Source organism: Ictalurus furcatus, chromosome 24 (genome assembly GCF_023375685.1).
Source record: "Ictalurus furcatus strain D&B chromosome 24, Billie_1.0, whole genome shotgun sequence".
Lineage (NCBI taxonomy): Eukaryota > Metazoa > Chordata > Actinopteri > Siluriformes > Ictaluridae > Ictalurus > Ictalurus furcatus.
The window spans coordinates 6,402,512-6,424,552 of NC_071278.1; the positions used below are offsets into that span (position 1 = coordinate 6,402,512).

Consider the following 22,041-nt stretch of genomic DNA (forward strand, 5'->3'; position numbering starts at 1 on the left):
TCAACATCACTGTGATTCAGCTATACACACAGGGCAATTCAGTTTTATGTGTATAGCGTGTTTAACAGTGGACATTGTCCCAGAGCAGCTTTACAGAAACATACATTGAGGATATAGATTTTACATATATGAATTTATCCCTGAGACTCTCTGAGACGATATGAGGAAGAAACCTTGAGAGGAACCAGACTCAAAAGGGAACCCGTCCTCATCTGGGTGACACCGGATAGTGCGATTATAAATAAATACACCCTTTCTATAAATGTGCTAATACTACATGCTCAAATAGTGCAGTTGTGTAAGCAGGAAATTCATTACAGTTTCTACATTAAGTCTGGTGTGTTGAACTTCTCCACTGTTCACTGATGGAGACTCGAGTGCAGAACTGTTTGTGCTAATTGTAGTCCTAAAGCTATCATAGCATAACTGTTCATACGATATGAGGTCCAAAGCCATCTTCATGGTTCTTAAGTGCTACCATCCTCAACAATCTCAATGATCTTTAGTCTGCACCATGTGGGGACATCCTCAGCAGCAGCATGTGACTTCCAATTGATGAGAACTCCAACCAGAAGTAGGACATCAGGATGGATCAGGCAGGTCTGGAGAGCAGAAGGGTCAGGATCACTGGTATCTCAGGAGTATCATGTGTAGCTCGACAGAAAGAGAGAAGGAGAGAGAGGGAGAGATTATTAGGTATGCTTATTACCCTGTAATGGTTAAGGACAATGAACTGTGTGTGAGTGAAAGCAGGAACTCCGGCAAGACTAGCTATTACAGCATAAGTAAACTAAAAGGGAGAGCCAGAAAGGAACACAGACATGAGGGCTCCCTGGGACATAAACCACCCAGACACTCCACCATCAACACACCTGGGTGAAGGTGTGAAAGTGGGGGGGCAACAGCATCCTAACATCCCAGTTCACCACAACACTCTATACCTGTGAGCCTCTAGATCTGATCCTTTACCTAAGAAAAAAAACTATTCACAAAAAGTCTTGATTAAACAAATGTTTTTTCAGCCTGGACTTAAACACTGAGACTGTGTCTGAGTCCCGAACACTAATTGGAAGACTGTTCCATAACTGTGGGGTTTTGTAAGAGAAAGCTCTTCCCCCTACTGTAGCCTTCACTATTCCAGGTACTAACAAATATCCTGCACCTTTTGATCTAAGTAGGCGTGGTGGATCATAGAAGATCAAAAGTTCACTCAGGTACTGTGGTGCGAGACTGTTTAGTGCTTTATAGTTCAGTAGTAGTATTTTATAATCAATGTGAGATTTCACTGGGAGCCAATGCAGTGTTGATAAGATCGGGATGATGTGGTCGTATCTTCTGGTTCTAGTTAGGACTCTAGCAGCTGCATTCTGGACTAGCTGGAGTTTGTTTATGCTCCTACTGGAACATCCAGACAGTAAGGCATTACAATAATCAAAAGGTAATCTCACATAATCACAGGTAATCACAGCTCTGTTTCTTTAATGTGTGCCTTTAAGAAGTACTACTCTACTCTATTTGAATAACTATAATGCTACAATTTGGCCACACAATATTACTGTGACTAACACAGCATGAAACCTGTCAGTGTGAGTTAGCGTCAGGCTAAGTCATGTTAACACTGATAGATTATACGCTACTTCAGCACGGTTGTTCCCCAGTAGCTGTGCGGTCAGGACACAGAGCCCCGGGTATACATGCCTGATTAGTTTCTGTGTTCAGTTCACTGAAAGGAAGGCAGTCTCAGGAATGCCTGTATCATAGTTTCTACAGTTTCTGGGTTGGGAAGCCAGGTACCGTGAGGAATGTCACCATTAACAGGTTGTTAACTCAAAAAAAACCTCCAGGAATGAACGAAAGAGAAAGAGGAATTATCCAGCAATGCAGTGTTCACTGTTTTGGCCTGAAAGATCGTCTGGGAAGATGAAAACCTTCTACCTGCCCTTCTGCATACCTGAGGGAATCCCTGTCCCGTACAGGTCTCGAAACTCCTCACACACACACACACACACACACACACTCCTCAGTATTAATACTCTAACTGCACCTTCAAAACCACATATGGAAATCATTCTGACTTCCTCTTTCATGTACGATTGTCCCAGACCAGAATTATTGGCACCCTTCCTGAAATAATGATGGAACATGAATTACAGATGGAGTACTTGAGCAACATTTTCAAGTTCTTTAAACGTTTCTTTTTGTAATGAGGTATTTGTAAAAGGACCTTTTTATTTATCTATTTTTTTACACTCCACGCCGCTTTATATTCTTTACACATCCACACGTGTGGACTGTGCTTTATGATGAATGCCTTCATCGGCGTTCAAATTCAGGTCATTTTAATGTTTATTTGTGGTCATTATTATTATTATTATTATTTAAAGATTTATCTAAGGCCACACTGCAAGTCTCTGACAGAAACTAGCAGATTTTGGGTTTAACACACAAACAGGTTGTTGCTATGGAGACGTGTAATTGTTTCTGAAACCCAACAACACCAAGAATGAATGAGACTGATGGTGTGATAGTCTCTAGTCCTTATCTGTCTCCTTGTTTATTCCTCTCACTGTCATGGGGCGAATGTAAAACAGATTGTGGCTCTGATCGGGTGTGTTTTATTTTTATTTTACAGTGACGCACAGCGTATGAATTTCTACATCCGTAACCTGACTTGTGCAGGACAACAAGCGTCTGTGTCTTTTGTGTCGATGGCATTTTGTTGCTTCACTCACTTTATTGTGTGCGATAATCCCCCTTTAGGAAGACTTTGTGGACAGCGGAACGTCTCGGGTTGACTGCATGTCGAACGTGAGAAGGTGATGTGTTGAGTCACACTGTTTACAGTACAGCTGGTGTGGCATGGACTGGGCCTTCGCTAAGAACTCAACTCGCTAGTGTAGAGTGTACAGTGTCATGAAAGAAAGAAGGAGGAGGAGGATAAATATCCAGAATTGCATGTTTTAAAAGATTATTCTCACTAAAATGTAATAGAATGAGCACAAATCTAAAAAGCACAGGTCATACCGTACATGCTGTTAATATGTAATCTCTCTCTCTCTCTCTCTCTCTCTCTCTCTCTTTAAGAGCGCGTGAGAGAGGAGACAGAGAAACAGCCTGTTTGACTGGTAGGGTAGGTCACCTCACACAGAAACACAAATTGAGTATTGTATACAATAAAACCTTCTGTGTGTGTGTGTGTGTGTGTGTGTGTGTGTGTGTATTTCCAGGACTGGTGTTGCATGTGAGTCAGCAAACAATAGTAGAGAAATTCACAGGAGATATTGTTTGACGTATATAGAGTGCTATTAATACACTAACACTGAGCCACCCTGCAGTGTTATTATTATTATTATTATTATAAGCATATAGTAGTAATAGTATTAGTATTAGTAGTGAGCAAGTAGATAAAATATATAATATTATATTAATGAGGTACACTCATTATATTAAACAGTACACTGTAGGGAGAGTATAGAGTCCAGAGTATTTATATACTATTAATACAATTAGACCTAAAAAAAAAAGGAGTAAAAAATAAAATACAAATTAAAAAAGGATATTGTGTCCTGAATGAGTGGATGGATGAATGAATTGATGAATGAATGAATGGATGGATGAATGGATGAATGAATGGATGGATGAATGGATGAATGGATAAATGGATGAATGAATGGATAGATGAATGAATGGATGGATGAATGAGTGGATGAATGGATGAATGACTGAATGGATGAATGAATGGATGGATGAATGAGTGGATGAATGAATGGATGAATGGATGAATGAATGGATGGATGAATGAGTGGATGAATGGATGAATGAATGGATGAATGAATGGATGGGTGGATGAATGGATGGATGAATGAATGGATTAATGGATAGATGCATGAATGGACAGATGCATGAATGGGTGGATGAATGAATGGATGAATGGCTGAATGGATGAATGAATTAATTAATGGATAGATGCATGAATGGATGAATGGATGGTGAATGGATGAATGAATGGATGGATGAATGAGTGGATGAATGGATGAATGGATAGATGAATGAATGGATGGATGAATGAGTGGATGAATGGATGATGAATGAATGGATGGATGAATGAGTGGATGAATGAATGGATGAATGAATGGATAGATGAATGAATGGATGGATGAATGAATGGATGAATGAATGGATGGATGAATGAATGGATGAATGAATGGATGGATGAATGAATGAATGAATGGATTAATGGATATACGCATGAATGGATAGATGCATGAATTGGTGGATGAATGAATGGATGAATGGCTGAATGAATGAATTAATGGATAGATGCATGAATGGATGAATGGATGGATGAATGGATGAATGATGCTAGCTGACACAGGCTCACACCTCAGCTATTCATGACTCTGGAACCTGGTTCCTGAATAAACCTGGGCAGGGGTTCAGTAACGACCAGCAGATGGCGCTATACTAACCCCCGCTATAATAACCCCCCCCCCCCCCCACTTCACATCTGGACTCTTATCATGGTTACACTGTGTGTTTGTACTGATGTGACTTTTCTCTAAGACTGGTGTGAAGAGATGAAAGAAGAAAAACTATGCACCACACTAAAGGGAATTCTGTCTCTCTCTCTCTCTCGCCCTTGCTCCTTCTTGGGTTTGATTTTTTCCAGATGTGGCCCCCCTCCTTCTCTGCGCCCCCGGGGAACAGCGATCCCCGCACCGGTCTGAAGCTGGAGGGTTTGCTTCAGTGCTGTGCTCTCTGTTATAAGAGCAACAGTAATGCAGTGTGTATGTGTATGTGTGTGTGTGTGTGTGTGTGTGTGTGTGTGTGTTGGGGGGGTACATGCAGACTGGTATAAGGGCCTGAAGGCAAACTCGAAATGGCAATTGGAGGCATTATAGTGCTTAGATACAGATCACAGTGCTGAGTAGGCTCTAACACACACACACACACACACACACACTTTTTGTGGAATAGAAGATAATGACCCGAACAGCTGCTACTAGTCTCAATCTTTTCCCTCCTATCTTGTTTCGTTTGTCCTGTCCTCTCCCCCTCTTCCTGTGCATCCAGAAAAACACACTCGACGTGTTTTCTCTCACTAAACGTTCCTTCGTATTCAGTAAGCGCTTCCTCCTCGGTCCAGCTCCAGGTGGGTCCGGAGTCGGCGCCGGGGCCGCTGGGCGCAGGGTGACGGACACGAGGAGAACACGTGACCCTCCACCCAGACACTGCTGTGTATTAATCATCTGGTTATTATTGGGGTTTTTTCGAACAGGTATTCCATAGGAGTGAAGAGAAAAGATCCGCTACACTGCTGACATTTTTCACACCTGAACTCGTTCAGAATTCAGAACACGTTGGTGTTAATGAGTGTGTAGAAGAGTTCAGTGTGTGTGTTCATGTGCTGCTGCTACACAACATGGGATACGTGCAGCTGGAGCTGTTCTCCATCACGCTGCACGTGTTTCCAATACGTCCTCCTTCAGCGTTCCTTTAACCACAACACTCGTTCCTGACCAGACCCCACATCTCTCTCTCTCTCTCTCTCTCTCTCTGTGTTGAGTGATAAAACATTATGCCACTGACATACTTCTGAGAAAATAACACCATATTATTATACACTAAACACGCCTTATGAACAATTTCTGGTCACTTTCAATGATTCACGCTTTGAAAGCAGGAAAGAGAGAGAGAGAGAGAGAGAGAGAGAGAGAGAGCCCTGTTGCTAGCCCTAACACATGCGTTTATTCTATCATGTCTGTATCTGTTAAACAAACAAATCCCACATACTCTTCTTCTGCACATGCAATGCTCTCTCTCTCTCTCTCCCCCTCACACACACACACACACACACACACTCACACACACATACATTGCAGATTTTTATAGCTTCAGCCTGCTTCGTCTCATTCACTGAGTAGACAGGAAATGACCTTCCTGACATTAAGGGGGTTTTCTCCTTGGACACACACATAGGGTACAGAGGAATTGTGTGTGTGTGTGTGTGTGTGTGTGTGTGAGTGTGTGTGTGTGTGTGTGTGCGTGAGAGAGAGAGAGAGAGAGAGAGAGAGAGAGTTTTACAAATGGTTTGTCCAGGTTCGACTGAATAACTTTACTGAGATTGAAGTTTAGGGGCAAAATACCAATCCACATCCCACAGCTAATGACAGAATAACCGAATGTAGCGCACCCTATCTGTGCTAAGCAACATTTTTCTGTCATCTAGCAAGCTCCAAAAGTCACAACTAGCTTAGCATTAGGCTAGCTTTTATGAAGTACTGTAGCTGTACAACTTGTGTTCATCGTGTTTCCGGTTCGTCTGCGTGTCCTGTCCACTGAGTCAGTGGAGATTATCTTACTGTCTGGAGAAGTATTCAGAACTCAAGCTAAACTCTGGCATGGGTATCTTCTCAAGCATGGGAAGTAGGAGACATCTGGGCCTTCCATCCCCCCCCCCCCCACACACACACACACAAGTATTTAACAGCTTTAAAATGTCATCTGTAGCGAATGTCTTCATCTTTATGGTGAAAGAGTGGAACACGTGTTCTGTGCTTTCCCCCTCCATGTCTCTCTGTGTAATTAATAACCCTAACCCTAACCCTGACCTCCTGACCCTGACCTCCTGACCCGCACGTGCAGCCTGAGAGAGACAGTTCAGCTGGAATATAATCCATCTCCTGTTTTTTTTGTCTACATTTATCGTTTCTGTGATCAATCTGCTTTTCTCAAACAAGAAAAGAATGCAGTTCAGGATTCAGTCCCCATACAAACCCTCACGGGAAGCCAAGTCTGTTTTTCCCATACACCAGATGTGTGTGTGTGTGTGTGTGTGTGTGTCGTTAGCAGACCGTTGTCCACATCTGGCCGCTGAGGGTAAAGGGGCGGGGCGATCCATGTCTAAACTCAAAGAAAAGTGTGTGTGTGTGTGTGTGTGTGTGTGTGTGTGTGTGTGTGTGTGTCTAATCTGCACCAGATGACCACTTGTGGAGTCCGAACAAGGCTCTGACTTTGTCTCCTTTGTCTGCACGCGCTGCGGTATGAAAGCGGAACTCCCTCCATGTGGAATTATTACTGATGCTGTTTTGCACGCGCTTTCCCGTTAAACGGTGCCTGTGAAGTCCCGGGCCAGGGACAGAGTGATGTCCATAGTGCCGGTGAGTTGGCGTGGAACATGGCGAAGCGCGCGCTCTCTCACCTCGCTCTATGGAAGGCGGGCGCGCTCTCGCTGCTGCTGCTGTGCGCTCGCGCCGCGTGTCCTGAGCTCTGCGAGTGTCCGCGCGCGCAACACGTCCTCTGCGCGAACCGCGGCCTGCGCGCTGTGCCCGAGAGCAGCCGGCCCGTGCGCGTGCTCGGACTCGCGGGCAACTTTATCGGTAACGTGAGCGCGCTCGCTTTGGCACGCTACGGCCACCTGACGCGGCTCGACCTGCAGTTTAACCAGATCCGGCGCGTGCACCCGAAGGCGTTCGAAACGCTCCTGGAGCTCGAGGAGCTGTATCTGGGACACAATCTGATCTCGACACTGCACCCCGGGACTTTGGGGCCGCTACAGAAGCTCACCGTGCTGTTCAGTAACGATAATGACCTCCGCGAGCTGACAGGAGACACGTTCGGGAAGCTGGGGAGTTTGGTCCGGTTAAGGCTGGATAAGAACGCCATAGAGCTGCTGAGCGAGTCCGTGTTTCAACACGTCTCCAGTCTGATGTTCCTGCACCTGGAATCTAACCAGCTCCGTCATATTCACCATAGAGCTTTCTACAGTCTGACTAAACTCCAGTTTCTCAACCTGTCAGACAATAAGCAGACGCAGCTGCGCCACAGGACCCTGTTCTCCCAGCTCAGGTCTTTACTCACACTGCTGCTCTCACGAAACCAGATCACGCACATCGGCAGTCACGTGTTCCAGAACCTGAAAAAGCTCACCAAGCTGTCGCTGAGCACCAACAACATTCTCAGGCTGGAGAACGATACGCTGAAGGGGCTCGTGCGCCTCCAGGAGCTTGCAATCGACGGCAACAAGCTAACGGAGATCCAGGCAGGTGTGCTGGAGCCGCTCACGCGTGTTGAACGGATCGATCTCAGTGACAATCGGATCGCACATATCGATCCCGCCGCGTTCGCCCGCCTCGCCCGTCTCAGGGTGCTGGATCTCAGCAACAACCGGCTCAGGAGGATCTCCGGTGGTGCGTTCGCCTCAAACGCCGCGCTCTTCCAGCTGGAGCTGAGCGGTAACCAGTGGAAATGTGACTGTCAGATGGAGAAGTTGAAGGACTGGATGGCGGAGACGCGTGCCCGTGGAAAGTTACTCACAGCGCTCGTGCGATGCGATCGCCCACCTGCGCTCGAGGGGAAATATCTGGAGCATGTGAACGGCACGGAGCTGCTTAACGGAAGCGGTTACTGCCGAGCGGATGACGAGGAAGACATGATGGAGGCGCAGGAACCGCCAGGTGTAACGGAGGACATGCTGAAGAGAGGGGGAGATAAAGAAACGGCTCGGGATGCTCAGGGAAGTCACAAGAACCTGACGGTGAAGAGGAAGATGGAAGTGAAGCTCAGACCTGCACCGAGTGCTTCTGCGAAAGTGAGCTCCTCCTCGGCTCTTCTTGGAACACTGACAACCAAAACGTTCCCTTCAACGGAGGAGAACATCAGCACGTGGGAGCTGAGTGATGCACCGCAGAACCACGTGGAGCATCACGCAGCCGTACGTGTGGCGGTGACGGACGCATGTCAGTTCAACCGCCGGTACATCGTGAACGTGGGCGTGCACAACGTGAGCTTCGACTCGAGCACGGTGTCGTGGAGCACGCCCGCGGACGCGCACACTGCCCAGGCCCATGCGCTGATGTTCCGCATCCTGTTCGACCGCTTTGGACACTCTGTGCGTTTCCCGCGCTATGTTTACACCGATGGCTCCGCTCGAGCGGTGACACTGCGGGAGCTCCGCCCGGACTCCACCTACATCACCTGCGTGGAAAGCGTGGTCGGCGGGGCTTTGTGCCAGGTGGCTCCGCGAGATCACTGCGCGGGTTTCGTCACCACGTCGCCGGAAAGCGTCGTCGAGCTTCAGCACGTGACCGCGGCGGTGCTGGCGGTCAACGCGCTGCTGATCCTGTCGGTGGGCGGGGTCTGGCTCTGGCGCGTTCTCAGGAGGAGGATCAAAACCCGGAAGTCGTCCGCACACACTCATGTGCGTCACATGTACTCCACGCGGAGGCCCTTCCGGTCTGCCATGGCAGCCACCTGTGTCTCGTCTGAGTTCAGTGGGTATCAGAGCGGGCGCCCGCTGGCTGAGGAAGGGGATCTGATCCAGTTTCCGGTTGACCGCTTTTATGACAGCAGAGATGATAATTCCGTCATACCGAGGATATCCGACTAAATCCGAGCTTCTCACCTGCATTGCCGAGTGAAGTGTGTGTGTGTGTGTGTGTGTGTGTGTGTGTTAAATATTTATACAGGGCAAATATTTCTGCTCATGCGCCTATATCCATGTGTGACAAAGATTTAAAAAACAACATGTTCTTGCTGTGCTGTATGAATATGGAATTATTACACAACTTTGAACAGTTATCAATAAATATTCATCTGTCAGACTTTACTCAGACTGTTACACCCTGCTAACGTGGACCATACAGATGCTTCCAGATGTTTGCTTGCCTTTGTACTGTTTCGCATAAGAGTAATCCAGGTATACATCCATGCGTTATTATTGGAAATCAATGGAATTTCATACACATGTGACTTGATTTCAGGAAAAGACACACGGTTTGTTCGTTAAGTTTGTTCGTGTGCCTGTCGTTAATCAATAAACAGGAGGAAATATACCAACAGTCAGCACGCGTGTGTGTGTGTGTGTGTATTGAGAAAGATGCTGATGAATGATACTATAAATGATGATTAATAAGGGACACACTACTGTACAGTATACTACACCATGCAGAAAATAAGCTCTGCCTTTATATAAAATATATGCATTTATTTGTTTGTTTGTTTGTTTATCATCGGCGGTGTTGTCTTACACAAAAAAATATAATTTAGTTGCAATCTCTTTTTACATGTTTATTCAGGTTTGGATGATGATCTCACTTCAGACACAAGTACACGTATAAGAAAGACAACACGAATGCAGCTCAAGTTCTTTTAATTAGAAATAGCCATAACGTTTGTTAGTTACAAAAATAAAGAAATATGGATTTTTTTTTCGTTTTTGGAAAACTGTACAGAGTTATTTCCCCGATGTTTTTCAACGGTAGACGTTTTCTAACACTGCACTGCGCTGCACGTATATGCGTGAACATACAGTAATAGCACAATGTCGAGATTTTATTATCCGCTCGCTAATGAAATGTGATTGTCAGTGGGAAATAAGGTACTTCAAAAAAAAAAAAATTCTATCCCTTATAATCTATACCATCTGTGCAGTCTGTGTTCACGTGAAAAATACTGGAGATTATAAACGTCTTCGTGGGTAGTATGTTATGAATCATCAGGATCATTCCTCATATACAGTATAATGGATTAAACGTGGTTAATAAAGCAGTTACAATTGTAAGTAAAAGAGCAGAAATGTGCAGAGCAGAGCAGAAGGTGCGGTTGCAATCCAAAGACATACAAAACTATCCGTTTCTATTTACACTATCGTACAGAACCCTGATTGATAAAGTACAAAATCGTGTACTGAATCGTGTTCTCATCTGGCATTTCAGCTGCTGAGGCAGAGGAAAACAAAGTGCTCGAAAAACACAAGAAACATACTGGAACGCAAATACTGCCAGAGGTGAACATTCCTGAGGAGATACCACCTGGCCGAAAGGGTCAGAACGACAGGAATAAGGCGGCGTGACGCGAGTACGAGCTTGTCCAGTCGGCTTCTTCCAGTCCGTCACAGTGAGAGGCGAGAGGATCCAGCGTCCTAACGTTCAGCTGAAGCGCTGCCTCGAATCGGTCACACATCTGGTTCGTTATCAGTCTGATTGACATCGCTAACTGAGATGAATCGTATGGATGGAATCAGGCGATATACTGAGAGAACAAGAACACGTTCTGAGATTCATAATAATTATTGAATTATATACTACAGCCGTTTGATTGAAGAAATGTATCAGTGGCTCGAACGTGTATGTGTGTGTGTGTGTGTGTGTATGTGTGTGTGTGTGTTCAGACTGGCTTTAGGATGCAGAATGCGAGCGCGTGGTGAGGTGTGTGTGCGCCACTGAGGACGAGATGCTGTTGTGTTGGATGTTTTGCGTCTGGAGGGGACTTCCTGTTGGGCTCCCAACTGCACACGGACATAAAGATGAAAATCCATTAGACTCTAACTGACTTGAAGACAGTTGTAACAAATCATGCATGAAACCAAAAAGGATCAAACATTTGTACAGCTCCAAGACGGAGAAACAAGGTTAGCGTATGTAATACAGCGGCCAGTTGGGGTACGCAGCGCTTAAAGATCCAGCCTGATACAGCAGCATGCTCCGATGATACTGTCACGGCTACCACTCAAACAAGGTAAAGGTTGTATATGTATATGTGTGTTTCTCACCTTGTGTTTCTCGTTGTCTCACAGTAACAGGGCAGTCTTTATGCGCCAGCAGAAGCTGCTTCAGTTGAATGACCTCTGATTTGAGTAGTGTTACTTCGTTCTGAAACACAGTCGTTCACAAATGAACACATTAGAAACTCACGATAACGTCCTGTGAGGGTGTAGTGGAGTGTGAGGGTGTAGTGGAGTGAATGAAAAACGTCACTATTTGACAGATAAACGCCGATTTTCTGTTGACTTGCTCGTATTTCTAGACGTTCAATCGTGCTTAGCTTCTGCGGAGTTATTATTACACCTAGTGGTCATAAATAGGAACTGCAACAAGCGGTAACAGAGCTCAGTATGGGCAGGAGTCACGCTGCCCCGTGCTCACTCTCTGAACTTTAGCAGTGGAAGAGGAACACACAGGACAGTTAATGACAGGGTTGCCATAGCTTTAAACGCTGCTAAGATCTTTTATAGAAATAATAATAATAATCTGAATTAAACGTAATAACACAAGTCACGTGTGATAACCCGTCTGTTTCATTCAGCTCCAGACTACACACTAACTGCTGCTGTTTCTGTACCTGTAGCTGCAGATTTGTGTGTGTAAGCTCCTCTGCCTTCTTTTCCAGTGACGTCACCCAGACTTTCCTCTTCTGTCTGCAGCGTGACGCTGCTGCTCTGTTCCTTTCCAGAAACTTGCGCCTGCGCTCATCTGGATCGTCGTCTGCTGTCCGTCTGCGTTTCCCTCCGCTTGTCTGGAGAGGAGATTCTGCACACGTCATGGTTTTGGGAACTGGAGATGTCTAAAAATAAATCAATAAATAAAAACACCAAAAAGAATAATCTTTACAAATCATAACAAATATCAGTGAAAATAGCATTCCTCGAAACACTCTGTAGAAAGTGCTACCTGTGCAGGGATTGGTTGACGTGTCAGGTGTTTGGCTGGCGGTTGAGCAGGGCCCGGGTGCAGGTGTGCAGGGGGCGAATGGTGAGCACAGCTGTGAGGAGACTGCTCTTGACTTTGATGCTGATGGGTGTGTCTATGCTGTGATTGGCTGAGGCCGTGCTGCTGATACGATTGATGAGGCGATGCTGGCATGTGCGTCAGAGGCAGCCCCATCCTCGCATGCTGTGGTGACATCATCTCCATCATGTGACCCATGGTGTTCTGGTTCCCATTGGACGCCATTGGGTGAGTCTGGCATGACATGACCTTTGACCTCTAATGGATCATGAATGGGATTATTTTGCAGCTAAACTCTGGATATCAGTGAGCAGCAGCAGTATGCAGTTATACTGTATCGCAACCAATGTTAATCCATTTGATCAATTCGCCCTATCGTCAGGATATCCACACCAGGAGCCAAGGGAACAAAATTGCCTGTGCTCTCTGGGTGGGAGAGGTGGAATTCTCTCTCTCTCTCTCTCTCTCTCTCTCTCTCTCGCTCGCTCTCGCTCTCCACGGCCACTAGTGGGCATCTGTGAGCAGTTTGGGAAAGTAAGACAGATGTGTGTGTGTGTGTGTGTGTGTGTGTGTGTGTGAGCATGTATATATCTTGGTGGACACTAAGGTTCGTCATATAAATAGTTTCCCCATGACATTTGCATAGAGTGTAATATAATTTGTTGTACCTGGGGTGTGGGGCATGATCTGGAGTGAGTAGGGCCTGGTATATCCGTCATGCTGGGGTCCATCGGTAACTGTGTGTTCATCTGTTAGTTTAACCAGAATAACAGAAATGAGTTCTCATCATACCGGTAATATGCATGACTGCGTTTACATCAAGTCAACTTTATGTAGCACGTGCGTGAGGACTTTCAATACAGTGTGAAATGATTACAACAAAACACCAAGGTGTTCCTTGTTGTTGGGGTGGTACCATCACAGGGAAATCGGTTGTACTTTTGCATATTTTAAACCTTTATACAATACCTTTATACGGAGCATAATTAGAGCTAAGGACCACTACAGTAAATGCTAATAAACGTACAGCAGGACACACAAGATACGTAGTATAGGTACAGAAGGTGTACTTGATGGTACCACACCGATGACAAGGAAAAGTACCGGTTTAGTACCTTTTTTCCTGAGAGTGTTAAAAGTATGGTAAAATAATGAATGTGAGGACATGGTCTGAGAAAGAAGTGAATGTGAGAGCATTTTTGTTATATATGTAAGTTAAAGTTTGAATGACAGGATAAATGTCACCTCCTGTATGGTTAACAATACTCACACGCACACTGGGGGCTGCTTGCATGGCGCAGGCTGCAGGGTTTCGCTGCTGGTTGTGAAGACAACTGGCACCTGACCTTAAGTCCATGAGATGGAAACAGAGGGATATTATGAGCACTGAAACAAACCAATGTATGTGTATATATTTGTATATGTATATGTGTATGTGTATACGTATATGTGTATAGGTATAGGTGTATATGTATATATGTATGAGTGTATATGTATATGTGTATATGTATGTGTATATGTATGTGTGTATATGTATATGTGTATATGTATATGTGTATATGTTTATATGTATATGTATATGTGTATGTGTATGTGTATATGTATATGTGTGTATACGTATGTGTATATGTGTATGTATATGTGTGTATGTGTATACGTATATGTGTATATGTATATGTTTATATATATATGTGTATATGTGTATGTTTATGTGTATATATTTATATGTATATGTGTGTATGTGTATGTTTATGTGTGTATGTTTATATGTATATGTATGTGTGTGTGTGTATATGTATATGTTTATATGTATATGTGTATGTGTATGTGTATACATATGTGTTTATGTGTATATGTATGTGTATATGTACAGTATCTCACAAAAGAGAGTACACCCCTCACATTTTTATAATATTTGATTATATCTTTTAATGTGACAACACTGAAGAAATGACACTGTACTACAATGTAAAGTGGTGAGTGTACAGCTTGTGTAACAGTGTAAATTTGCTGTCCCCTCAAAATAACTCAACACACAGCCATGTCTAAACCGCTGGCAACAAAAGTGAGTACACCCCTAAGTGAAAATGTCCAAATTGGGCCCAAAGTGTCAATATTTTTTTGGTGTTTCCACCATTATTTTCCAGCACTGCCTTAACCCTCTTGGGCATGGAGTTCACCAGAGCTTCACAGGTTGCCACTGGAGTCCTCTTCCACTCCTCCATGATGACATCACGGAGCTGGTGGATGTTAGAGACCTTGTGCTCCTCCACCTTCCGTTTGAGGATGCCCCACAGATGCTCAATAGGGTTTAGGTCTGGAGACATGCTTGGCCAGTCCATCACCTTCACCCTCAGGTTCTTTAGCAAGGCAGTGGTCGTCTTGGAGGTGTGTTTGGGGTCGTTATCATGCTGGAATACTGCCCTGCGGCCCAGTCTCCGAAGGGAGGGGATCATGCTCTGCTTCAGTATGTCACAGTACATGTTGGCATTCATGATTCCCTCAATGAACTGTAGCTCCCCAGTGCCGGCAGCACTCATGCAGCCCCAGACCATGACACTCCCACCACCATGCTTGACTGTAGGCAAGACATACTTGTCTTTGTACTCCTCACCTGGTTGCCACCACACATGCTTGACACCATCTGAACCAAATAAGTTTATCTTGGTCTCATCAGACCACAGGACATGGTTCCAGTAATCCATATCCTTAGTCTGCTTGTCTTCAGAAAACTGTTTGTGGGCTTTCTTGTGCATCATCTTTAGAAGAGGCATCCTTCTGGGACGACAGCCATGCAGACCAATTTGATGCAGTGTGCAGCGTATGGTCTGAGCACTGACAGGCTGACCCCCACCCCTTCAACCTCTGCAGCAATGCTGGCAGCACTCATATGTCTATTTCCCAAAGACGACCTCTGGATATGACGCTGAGCACATGCACTCAACTTCTTTGGTCAACCATGGCGAGGCCTGTTCTGAGTGGAACCTGTCCTGTTAAACCGCTGTATGGTCTTGGCCACCGTGCTGCAGCTCAGTGTCAGGGTCTTGGCAATCTTCTTATAGCCTAGGCCATCTTTATGTAGAGCAACAATTCTTTTTTTCAGATCCTCAGAGAGTTCTTTGCCATGAGGTGCCATGTTGAACTTCCAGTGACCAGTATGAGGGAGTGTGAGAGCGATGACACCAAATTTAACACACCTGCTCCCCATTCACACCTGAGACCTTGTAACACTAACAAGTCACATGACACCGGGGAGGGAAAATGGCTAATTGGGGCCAATTTGGACATTTTCACTTAGGGGTGTACTCACTTTTGTTGCCAACGGTTTAGACATTAATGGCTGTGTGTGGAGTTATTTTGAGGGGACAGCAAATTTACACTGTTACACAAGCTGTACACTTACTACTTTACATTGTAGCAAAATGTCATTTCTTCAGTTTTGTCACATGAAAATCTATAATCAAATATTTACAAAAATGTGAGGGGTGTACTCTCTTTTGTGAGATACTGTATATGTGTATATGTATATGTGTATATGTGTATGTGTATACGTATATGTGTGTATGTGTATACGTATATGGGTATGTGTATATGGGTATGTGTATGTGTATATGTGTATGTGTATACATATATCTGTATACGTATATGTGTATGTTTATATGCATATGTTTATGTGTGTATGTGTATATGTGTATATGTGTATGTGTATACGTATAGGTGTATGTGTATACGTATATGTGTATGTGTATGTGTATATGTATATATGTGTATGTGTATACGTATATGCGTATATGTGTATGTGTATATGTGTATGTGTATATGTGTATATGTTTATATGTATATGTTTATGTGTATATGTTTATATGTTTATGTGTATGTGTATATGTGTATATATATGTGTGTATATGTATATGATTATATGTGAATATGTATATGTGTATATGTGTATGTGTATGTGTATATGTATATGTGTGTGTGTATATGTATATGATTATATGTATATGTGTATATGTATGTGTATGTATATATGTTTATGTGTATGTTTATGTGCATATGTATATGTATATGTATATATGTGTATATGTGTATGTATATATGTGTATGTATATGTATAGATGTATATGTATTTGTGTATAGGTGTATATGTGTATGTCTATGTGTATGTGTATGTATATGTGTATATGTATGTGTATGTATATATGTTTGTGTCTATGTTTATGTGCATATGTATATGTATATATGTGTATATGTGTATATGTGTATGTATATGTGTATGTCTATGTGTATGTCTATGTATATGTATAGGTGTATATGTGTATGTGTATGTATATGTATATGTGTATGTATATGTATAGGTGTATATGTGTATGTATATGTATATGTGTATGTATATGTATAGGTGTATATGTATATGTGTATGTATATGTATATGTATAGGTGTATATGTGTATGTATATGTATAGGTGTATATGTGTATGTATATCTGTATGTATACGTGCATTTATGTGTATATGTATATGTGTACATATATGTCTATGTGTGCAGTAGTACTCACTGTGTGTTGGTGGTGCTATGGGTGGTGTGTCGTTCCATAGAGCAGTGAGATGAAGAGTGAGAGGTGTGTGTGTGGAGATTTGTGTGGAACTGAGCCACGGCACACTGCTGTTGCTGGGAGCCATGATGCCCGCTCTCTCGCGATGAACCCTGTACTGAAAAGTTCTAGCACGAAAATTTAAAAACAGTTAATGATGATGTTCGAGCCACCATTACACTTTCTGTTTAAGTCCTTCCTTTCTGAGCATTCTTTCCAACTTCCTCTTTCTCATTTAATCCCAGCAGGTGTGTCTATTCAGAGAGCCTTACAGAACAGACTCCAATGTGTTTCTGCATCTCAGTGCATTTACATTCATCACTGAGTGCCACTGTTGTGTCCCTCACTACGAGCTGTGCATGAAAGTCAGTTCATATATAATTCTATATTCATATATATCATTTCAGATCATTATCAGCATGTCTCTTAGCAGCGTTTCCTAGTTTCCTTGTGTTATCCAATCTCCAATTTGACTTGATCTATCCAGTTTATTTTATGTAATGGTTTTATTAGTAAGTGTTTGTTTTAACAGATTAAGTGTCATAGGTGTGAACGTTATTATTTCATTTATTTGTTTTTTAGGTGTACTAATGGGTCGTTACATTCAGGTTTGAACACAGCAGAACGCTTCTACAGCTCAACTGCTTTACCTAGTAGCAGAGTGAGGAAGCTTTTTCTCATTAATTGTGATAAAGGAAGTGTAACTTTAATTTTAGATTCATCTGAATTTCACTGGAAGGAGACGGGGCTTCCCATTATTTCCCGTGCATGTGAGATGAGTACATTTCTGTGCCATTCTTACAATTAAAATTCAAGATAAATCATATCAGATCTTTTCCCACCAGAAAAAAAAAGTTACAGTAACCAGGTTGCATAAGTATACACACCCCTAAACTAACACATCGTTGAGGCATGTTTTAATTTTATTACAGCGCATTAGTCTGTCAGCGTGGCACATCGTGACTTGGGAATATTTTCCCACTCTTTCTTGCAAAAACATTCCAGATCCATCAGCTTGTCAGCACGTCTCCTGTCTACAGATCTCTTCAGGTTCATCGTTAAACCTTGATAAAAAAGTACCAGTTCTGGCTGAAGAAAATTTGCTCTAAAGCATGATCGTGCCACCACCGTGCTTCACTGTGTGGATGGTGTTCTTTTGATGATGTGGCTTTTTTTTTTTTTGCACCAAAGATATCTTTTGGAATTATGGAATTATTAGACCTTTAGGAATTGGCCTCATCAGATCGTAACACATTTTGTCATATGGTTTTGGAGTGATTTAGTTTTTTTGTGAGAAAGGGCTTCCGTCTAGCCGCCCCACCCCATCGCCCAGACATGTGAAGAATACAAGAGATTATTGTCACATCTGGAGAATAATCAATACGTGTCAGATATTCCTGCAGCTCCTTTAATGTAACTGTATGTCTCGTGGTAGCCTCCCTGGTATGTTTTTATCTAGTAAATTCTGGAGGGACGTCCTGTTCTTGGTGATGTCACCGTGGTGCTCCATTTTCTCCACTTGTTGATGATGGGCTTCATCAGCTGTATGATAACTACTATTGAACATGAGATTGGAATGTGGTTGGTTTCTGAACACAGCCACCAGGATATTGTACGTTTTTGATTTCATGTGAGATAGGTGTGAAAAAGATCTGACGTGATTTATCTTGGGTTCTTGGAGCTTACAAAAACGTGTGTAAACATGTTATATATCCACCTTAGACATGTTGGTAAACATTTAACTGGTGAAAGTTTAGTGGAGGCTGCGCTTCCCGAGCAGCCTTGAAGCAACGGCCTGTGCTGGTTATTCATTGTTTATCACCGCGGGGGTTTCGGCCTCTGTCTGACTTCATTACACATATACTTTCCATCTGCCTGTCAGTAGATGGTACAATTTTGCACTGTGTGGGGCAGTCTGACAAATTTGTCCTGCCAACCACGTAGCAATTTATAGACCCATGCTAGCTGCAATGGGCTGAGCCACTTTCGAGGGGGATGGGGTGGAATTAAATGAGATGGTGGAACATCATTAGTCACAGATTTGATGCAGACGCGGTTGTGTAAAATGGATAAATATACAGTATATTGGCCCTCTAACACATGTGATAAAGCTAAGCAATGGTGATGCTAGCGTTCTCCAAAGCACTAGCAACCCAACAACACCAAATGAAGGCCTTTGCCTTCATTTCCTGTTTCTTAGCAGTAGCATTGCTGTGACTAGAACTGACTTCTATATAAGAATGAAAGAAATATGTCGCAGGTTGTAGTACCTGTTCTGATTCCTCTTCGTCTTCGTCTGATGCCTGATTGAGCTCCAGGTCACTGAAGAGTCCAACCTCCTCGCAGTTCCTCAGGAAGCGTGTTGGAGTCGGAGTCTGATCTGCACGTTAGCACACAGTACAAATACGCAATATACAGAATCTGATGATGCACGAATGTTGTGATGTTTCCATCATGTTTTATTTGTTCGTTCCCATGTACATATACACTCCCCGGCCACTTTAATATTTCAGAAGAGCATTTATTTATTTATTTATTTATTTATTTATTTTTAACTCATCGTAAGGATCTTTGAATTATTAGTAATAGTAGTAGTTTGAATTCCCCTGCATGTCTCAGGTGTGTTTGAGTCGTTGGAAATGTCTTACCTGACAGTGTGTTGTCACACTTAATGGAAGAGAATTTGAGGGTCATCTCATGCTTGTGCCTGTGTATGAGGAGATGATCTTCTCTTTGGAAGCGCTACGGAAAATCAACACAGATGCCTAGGGTGAGCTGGTGCGGTGCTCGGGATCTGCGTTTCATGCTGGTGTGTGTTTTCAGCGTGTGTGCCGGTACATATGCACAGCTGTAACCGAAGGCCAGAGGAGCTACATCCAGCTGTGACTCACCTGAGTGCATCCGGGAGCAGTGCATACATATGGCCCGTCCTGATCAGTGTTCATCACTGAGACCTGAAGAGCCTACACAGAGAGAGAGAGAGAGAGAGAGAGATACAATACACACTAATGTGTCTCAAGCACTAATAATAAGACTCACTTGTGATATAATAATAATAATAATAATAATAATAAAAATAATAATAATAATAATAACAACAACAACAACAACAATATTTTATATGTATATAGTTGGTAATGTCCCTTATGGAATGTCTGATGCTGCTCAGAGGTTGTTCTTCTTTGTTGCCCGCTCAGTGCTTGAGAGATTCGGCTTTCAGGGTACAGAGAGAACAGTTATCCAAATGCAGATTGGACTGAAGTGTCGCTCACTCGGACGTGTTCAGTGTTTAAAATGAACGAGCCTGTAACGAGGCTGGAGATCTGCTGGAATGAGGTCTATTACTGATCTGATCTGTCTGAAGCTATAATCTTCCCCTGTTTAAACCATTATTACAGCATGAGGAGCAGTGCACACTGATTCCTGATCACCCCCCCTCCCCCCCTCTGACTCATCTCACTCATCCACAGTCTTTAACTGTCCTGTTCTGACTTCAAACGTGTCCCCAAACATACATTAGTACTCAACAAGTCGCTGTTTTCGTCGTTCCAGCTCATTCACCGGGGTCGTGACGTCATCATTAATGCCTAATTACAGTGATGCGCTTTCAGCCGAATCAAACCGCAGAGTGACGTCATGCTCACGGACTCACAACGGGCAAGGTAGAATTTCAACCGAACGTCCTGATGATTTAAAGTCCTGATGATTTAAAGTCCTGATCGCAGAGCTGAAGTGCGACACATGGAAGTGGATTTTGAAAGTTGTAAACACGTGCGTCACTGATGAGCTTTTATTGGGGTGTTAAACTGAATCAGATCATTCACACACAAACACACGCGCGCGCGCGCGCGACGTCTGAGAGAAGTCTAGAGCTCAGGTTCAGCTTAACCCACTGTCTGGTGTAAAGTGTAGCTTATTAACGCACAGGACTCTAACCAACACACTTCCACAAGTTGTTCTGAATGAGTGAGCACGGTGTGTGTGTTTGTGTGTGTGTGTGTGTGTGTGTGCGTGTGTGTGTGTGTGTGCGTGTGTGTGTGTGTGCGTGTGCCTGCCACATGCTGTCACAGGTCTTCAAATAGACTCTGAGCGCTGTCCATCAGTGGACACACTCCCTCAGCTGTATAACACACACACACACAAACACACACACAAACACACACAGACACACACACACACACACTTTCTGTTGGTGTTTCTGTCTCTGAAGATACCCAGTTGAGAGTAAAAAGTAACTTACCTGAAGGCGCGCGCGGACCGAGACGAGCGACGCTCCTCGAGCAGACACCGAGCGCGCGGAACTGAAACGCGATTACAATATGATCTATTTACAGAAGCATTACATCACCTCGCGGTGACGTCACACGGGATTCCTGAACTTCTAAATCATTGCGGTCGGTCTTTTAGGAAGTGGTGGGCGGGGGTTTTAGGCCTCGAGCTCCCGCCCACCTGGAAGATGAAGCCACGCATTGGTCCACCGGGTCCGAGGCTGATAGATGAGGGGGGCGTGGCTTCGTGACGCTGATGCGCCAACAGCTGCGTGGAAGTGTGCGCGGGACGGTCCCCGGTCCTGACATGCGAGCAGCGCGCGTGCATTTGTGGGTATGTGTGTGTGTGTGTGTGTGTGGCGTCAGAGCTTTTCCGCTGCTCTGCCCTCTGCTAATCACCGACTGTTATTCTGTCCTATTCCTACCCTGTTATCATTATTATTATTATTATTATTATTATTATTATTATTGTTGTTGTTGTTGTTGATGTTGTTGTTGATTCACAAAATATACACAAAATGATTTTATTTTAATAAATTTATTTATTCATGCATTTTTATTTATTTATTTATTTATTTATTTATTTATTTATTTTTTACAATATATCTTCATAAAGTTGGTGTTAAATGACTCTAGCCCCATCCACTCAAATTTAGGCCCACAATATGTTAAACCT

General features: G+C 43.6%; 2 protein-coding genes across 2 annotated transcripts; one reads left to right on the forward strand and one right to left on the reverse strand.

Moving 5' to 3' along the window:
• The first annotated feature begins 6,969 nt into the window (after positions 1-6,969).
• On the forward strand, positions 6,970-10,087 carry tril (TLR4 interactor with leucine-rich repeats). Its single transcript, XM_053613220.1, has one exon. The coding sequence runs from the start codon at positions 7,178-7,180 to the stop codon at positions 9,386-9,388; it is 2,211 nt and encodes a 736-aa protein (XP_053469195.1). The 5' UTR covers positions 6,970-7,177; the 3' UTR covers positions 9,389-10,087.
• A 46-nt stretch (positions 10,088-10,133) lies between these two features.
• creb5a (cAMP responsive element binding protein 5a) lies at positions 10,134-21,440 on the reverse strand. The gene is made up of 11 exons (XM_053613221.1): positions 21,338-21,440; positions 19,989-20,060; positions 19,746-19,839; positions 19,368-19,477; positions 17,062-17,225; positions 13,777-13,852; positions 13,175-13,255; positions 12,450-12,764; positions 12,121-12,342; positions 11,552-11,651; positions 10,134-11,287 (listed from the first exon to the last, which is right to left on the reverse strand). Exons 2-11 carry the CDS (start codon positions 20,040-20,042, stop codon positions 11,178-11,180), a joined length of 1,326 nt encoding a protein of 441 aa, XP_053469196.1. The 5' UTR covers positions 20,043-20,060; positions 21,338-21,440; the 3' UTR covers positions 10,134-11,177.
• Between the last annotated feature and the right edge of the window lie 601 nt (positions 21,441-22,041).